This window comes from Microtus ochrogaster, chromosome 24 (genome assembly GCF_000317375.1).
Source record: "Microtus ochrogaster isolate Prairie Vole_2 chromosome 24, MicOch1.0, whole genome shotgun sequence".
NCBI lineage: Eukaryota > Metazoa > Chordata > Mammalia > Rodentia > Cricetidae > Microtus > Microtus ochrogaster.
Genome location: NC_022024.1, coordinates 36,630,164 through 36,635,996, shown reverse-complemented (window position 1 = coordinate 36,635,996; position 5,833 = coordinate 36,630,164). Strand labels below are relative to the sequence as shown.

Below are 5,833 nucleotides of genomic sequence, written 5' to 3'. Positions count from 1 at the left end.
CCTGCCTCTGCCTCCCCAGTGCTGGGATTGAAGGAGTGTGCCATCACCACCCAGCCCCTGTCTCTGCTTTATGATTCATAGAAACATGAGCAATCAGGTGCAGCCACACTCTCATCACCTTGGAGCCACAGGCTTCAGTGCCTAAGCTCTTCCAACTGTGAGCTGAGATTAACCCCATCTCTCTTACATTTCCTGTTGGTATTTTCTTGAATCAGTGAGCAAAGTAATACAGTCATGTGATCTCTTTAAGTCTCAGGTTCCTCATCTTGAGAATGGACGTGATAGGTCCATCTTTTCACACAGTTGTGAAAATCAGCAGAGAATAGTATATAGAAGGGCTAGCCTGCTCTACAGTATAACCTCAGGAACTGCTAGCATATAGAATGATCTGCCTTTATTGGTGTTTTACAAAGAAAAAGGAGGAGGAGGAGAGAAGAAGGAGGAGGAGAAGAAAAAGAAGAAAGAAGAGAATACTCTTGGGCTAGAAAGATCAGGTCGTCTCAAAGACCCTGCCTATAGCTCATACATAGAATTCTTAGATTATTTTCCAGTGTCAGGAGTGGCTGGCCCCCTATAGGCCCTGCTCTGGAGGCAAAAAACCAGTTTGGAGAGTTGTGCTGTCTGGACGGACACCTTTCTGCAGCTCCCGTGGTTTCGTTCTGGCTGCAGTTAATGACAGTGAGTAACCCTACATGAAAGGGGGGCTGACAGGTCTTCAAGCAAAGGACAGGGCTAAATAGCTATGGGATTAAACACCAGCCTCACCACCCAGAGAGTCTACAAGGAAAACACATATGCAACTCAGCAGTGATAATCAAAGGGCCTGTAAAGGAACTAAAAGGCACCTTAAGGCCCTCTGCTCTACCCCAGCAGGCAGCCTGTCTGTCTACCACGGGATGACAGGCATGTGATGGCCCACAGAGAAGGGTCAAAGGGGGGGTCCCCAGTGGAATCCAGTCATCACTGCGGCGGAGGATTCTGGAGACCACATTTCTAACCAAAATCTCATTTCTGGGATGATGTGAGCTTCCTTTTCATTTTTGAAGACAGCAAAGATAACTTCAGGCCTCAGTCTGATAGAAACTGTCCGGAAAGCTTCTGGCAGGGGCATTCTGTAGAGCCTGTGTGTGCTTGGTTAGGATGGGCCACGCTAACATTCCTACATGGTTTCCCTAGCCAGATGGGACCTGGCTTTCAAATTCAGGGTAGTCACAGGTGGCTTAAACAGCCAACAACTACTTCTCAACTCTGGAAGCCATAAGTCAAGATCAGGGCTTCTTGACCCTTGGGCATGCATGTCACAGCAGCTATCAGTGTGAACCCTGAAGAACATCTGGAGGTTTCCAGATAACCAATCAGGGAAGACCTCAAAGGACATGGCGGCCTCTCTCCTTTCATCGTTCCTGTGTTCCCATAACACAGCACTCCGCTCCATAAACAACATTAGGGCTTGGTTTTGTTCTTTTAGAAGAAGGTGCAACATTCCATGGCTTAGCGGAGTGCTCCACCGCAGGAAAAGGGGAGAGTAAATATTTTTGAAAGTCCTCCGGCCAGTGATAAGGCTCGGTGGGTAAACTGGCCACGCAATCCTGACTACCCAGTTCAATCCTGGAGTCCACGCAAAGATGTAAGGACAGAATCAACTCCACAAGGCTTCCGTTAATCCCATTGGGTGAGAATAAGATCACTCTGCAATGCTGAGCCAAATCTGAAGCAAGCTTGATTTTTATTGGGATGTACCAGAGGCCACGGACTGCCTCCTAAGTTAGAACAACGCTGAGTATTTCTCAGGGCCATTTTAAGGAGTAAAATCATTAGCAGTTGCAAAGCAGGTTTACAAAAGACAATAGAGCAATGTAGTAAGGAAATATAGAAAAACTTCAAAAGAAAATTCAACAGCAGTCATCACCATGAGGTCAAAGTCTACCAGTCTAATGGGACCGGAGTTATTGGTGGTTGTGAGCTACCATGGGGGTGCCGAGAAACAAACTCAGGTCCTCTGCAAGAGTAGCAAGCACTCTTAACCACTGAACCATCTCTCTAGCCTCCCACTTCCTAAAATAAAAAAGGTTTTGGTTGTCTTTTATACAGGTTTTTTGTTTGTTTTGTTTTTGTTTTTTTTTAGATGGGTCAGGCAGTAAAGGATTGCAGGAGATGGTGCCTGGACAGTGCTCACCAAGGTTAGTTCACCTCAGCTCCACCCTTCCTAGCCCAAGTTATCTCCAAAGAAAGGGTAATTCACAGTATGGTATTAGACAGAAGGAAGCGGGAGGGCACTTGCCTAGCATGTATGAAGCCCTGGGTTCAATTCCCAGTACCACAGAAGGGCGATGGGGGCAGAAACTTTAGAAAGCAGTTTGCCTTCAGATGTCAACAAGCATCTAGCAATTTCTATAATTCATAACTGTTTGATGAGGCAGAGGGAATGACCATAGTGAAATACTCAATATGCCTGAAAACCTTCAAAGACAAATGGCTTGGACATGTAGCGGGTTCAATTCATATCCATTATCCACATCCCTCTCCATTCAGCTCAAACATCGAAACAAAGCATATTTGCTTTTTATATTTCAAGTCAATGTCACTTTTCCAAACAAGTTAGAAGGGGTGAAAACGGTACAGGGGAACATGCAAAGAAAAGAGCAGAAGAAACAGTGGGCAGGCCGGGCGGTGGTGGCGCACGCCTTTGATCCCAGCACTCGGGAGGCAGAGGCGGGCGGATCTCTGGGAGTTCGAGGCCAGCCTGGTCTACAAGAGCTAGTTCTGGGACGGGCACCGAAGCTACAGAGAAACCCTGTCTCGAAAAACCAAAAAAAAAAAGAAAGAAAAAAAAAGAAACAGTGGGCAGGAATTGGGCGGGAAGATGGCCGTCAAGATCACCAAAAAGATCATTAACTTTGAGACTTTATTAAAAGTTTCCAAACGACCTCCTGCCGACAAAGCAGTATGTATCAAGCAAGAATGTCTTTTTTAGCACGGCCATTCACAGTCAGCAAGCCTATGTTCAGGTCTAGCCGATGTGCCACAAATGTATTAGGAGTGGCAACTCTGCCACCTTCACCCATAGTGCGGTGCGGTGCTGTTGATTTCCAGTAAATTTCCCAAAGGGAAGGAATGCGAGAGACCGTGCCTCTCACGTGTGTGTGTTTCTTCTCTGGCTAAGGTTTAATTGTTACAGCCTTTTGTGTTTTTAAAATCACCGCACAGATCTCGGATGGTCCTTCTGTTTAGAAGAAACAAGTTTCCTCCAGCATTTGTAAGTTGCAGGTTAGGAACTAATGAAGGTGGAGGAGGAAAACACCCTCCAAACATTAAGATACTCCCTTCCCCACTCCAGAAGCACTTAATATTTTTTCTTAAGATTTGGGACCAGAGAAGAACCCAGTTCCATAAAAACCTGGTGGGCGAGGGCGCTGCTAGCCGCGCTCCTCTGGCTCGCTGCAGGGCGAAGCTCCGGAGGATGCTTTGGACTCGCCGTCGCTGTTGCAGTCAGGCCTGTGGCGTTCCAGCAGCTCCTGCAGGTGCTTGATGTAGCCGATGGCGGCGCGCAGCGTCTCCACCTTGCTGAGCCGCTGGCCGGCCAGCTCGCGCGGCAGGTGCTGGCGGAGGCGCGCGTAGCCCTCGTTCACGCAGCGCACGCGCTGCCGCTCGCGCTCGTTGCGCTGGCGCAGAAAGGCGGGCTCGCCGACGCCCCCCAGCGACAAGGTCGGGCACGGCCGTCTCCGTGCACTGTCCTCGGCGTCCTGGAGCGCGGAGGTCTTGCCCGGCTCCCTCCTGGGCAGCGCGCCCAGCGGCGTCCGCAAGGGAGACGGCAGAACCAGCAGTCCCGCCGGTTTGCGTTTCTCCATCCCTCCGTGGAAAAGCCTGCAGATCACCCGAGAGATGACTGTCTCAGCAGGAAAACGACACTTGAAGCTTTTGTGGCCGAGACTCTGGTCCATCCAGACTTCCCGGTTTGTCTTTGGAGAAGTGTCTAGGTCCAGAAGCTAGGTACCTGAACACACGTGGAGGGGACTGCGCATGATGTCCGAAGCTCGTTGCTCTCTTCGGGTCTTTATAAAACTTCTGAGCCGAAAGGACACGCTTCATCCACGCTTGTGTCCCCTCTGATCTTAATTCAAAAGTTAACAAAGGGTTCCCAGCCTGAATGGACGATCGCAGCCCGAACAGATTAATCTTTCAAAACTGCCCAATTGCTGTAATTCGCTCCTGGGTCAGCCAGTGTGGCTCTCCGGGAGCCAGGAATTGAGCAGGGCCCTTTCCAGGCACTTGCAGAACGGCTGGCCAGCAGAGAGAAAGTTTACTCCTGCTTTCTCCTTGAAAATCCAAACTTGACTGCCCTTTGTGGCTTCCGGCGTTCGGGTCTGATGGAAAGAGCTTTCAGGGTGTTTGCAAACATACCTCTGCTCTTTCATTTCTGGGGAGGTGGAGAAGAAGCACTCATCAAAGGGAAGACTGCACTCTTGCGGTTAGAAGATGTGTCAAGTTAAGGAGGACCTCCGGGGAAGCCTGAGGTTTTCTTCTGCGAAATCAAATCTTTCAAAAACCAAATTAGACACTTTTTGAAGGTAAGAACAAAATCTATATATTTTAGCATCAAATATAAGGATCTGTGATATTGTGTTCTAGCGTATGTTTAACGCGAGGCCCTTTATGTTCTTGTTGCTCTGTAAAAACACATCAAAAGCCCGAACAGTAACACACACTTTTAGCTAGTTATTTCTCAGGGTGCTTACTGTAAACACAGCTTTAGTCCTGCCTCCCAACCTCTTCTAATCCCACTCAGGATATAAGGATACCTTCCCATAGCACAAAGTATTTTCCCATTGTATTCATCTTTATTTCCTCCCTCGAGGATTGGAAAACAACATTTGTAAAGTAGAGAGCCCCAATTCTGAGGAGAAAGGATATGGCTTTGAAGGCTTGTCTTTATAACGCTGCCCCCCCCACACACAAATGAATAATTAATCCATCTGTGCTGGTAAAGAGCTTTGAAGATGAAAGTGTCATTAAAAATCCAACTACACTGGTTAATGTCAAAGATTGTTATCACACGGAAAAATCAGATTTCCTGTTCGGCAAACCAACACATTAAAGGCACCTTCTACTTGAAAAGTCCAACTTAAAAACATGAGACGCAAAAACCCCCTAAATTTACAACCAGACCTCTGCCTCTTCTCTGGGAGCTGGGGTGTGGCACTAACATGTTTGCTTTTTGTTTTTGTTTTCTTTTTTTAAAGGAATCTTTCACTTCCATGTTTACTCTAAAGTTTAGAGTTTAAACGACCAGCCTGAAGCAACTGGAAAAACACTTGCATCAAGGCAAATAAAACAGAAATAATTATTCCTTTTAGGCATAAGTTAGTCATATTTAAGGACGCGCGGTTCCCTATAGACTTATACTGGCATCATGCGTTCTTGTGTCAACATTTTTTCATGAATTGAGAAAGCCTTCCTATTAACAGATATGCCCCCTGCAGGGCATGTAGACTCCAAGACCACAAGCTACTTTGGGCCAGGTCAAAGATTTTGACCTTTCTGCTAAGAGCGACAAGAGAAAAACGAGATAATTGAAAACGGGGACATGATTGAGATCTGTTTTTCTTTCTCAGGCTGACAGCAAATAAAAATCCCTGCAAGGCAAGTGTGGTGGTGCACACCTTACCCAGTGGTGGTGCACACCTTACCCCAGCACTGGGGAGACAGGCAGGCAGACTTGTGTGAGTTTACATAACAAGTTCCAAGCCAGACAGGGCTGTATGGTGAGACCTTGTCTTAAAAAATAAATAATAGCCGGGCGGTGGTGGCTCACGCCTTTAATCCCAGCACTCGG

At 47.4% G+C, this 5,833-nt stretch overlaps 2 protein-coding genes across 2 annotated transcripts in view; one reads left to right on the top strand and one right to left on the bottom strand.

Annotated features, from left to right (window-relative positions):
- Positions 1 to 3,416: 3,416 nt before the first annotated feature.
- Positions 3,417 to 4,076, bottom strand: Ascl4 (achaete-scute family bHLH transcription factor 4). The gene has a single exon (XM_005358282.2). The coding sequence runs from the start codon at positions 3,939 to 3,941 to the stop codon at positions 3,417 to 3,419; it is 525 nt and encodes a 174-aa protein (XP_005358339.2). The 5' UTR covers positions 3,942 to 4,076.
- A 474-nt stretch (positions 4,077 to 4,550) lies between these two features.
- Prdm4 (PR/SET domain 4) overlaps positions 4,551 to 5,833 on the top strand; it is a 34,035-nt gene continuing 32,752 nt past the window's right edge. Inside the window, exon 1 of the mRNA XM_026784494.1 lies at positions 4,551 to 4,568. The gene's annotated coding sequence lies outside the window, so the exon portion shown is untranslated. The remainder of the gene's footprint in view (positions 4,569 to 5,833) is intronic.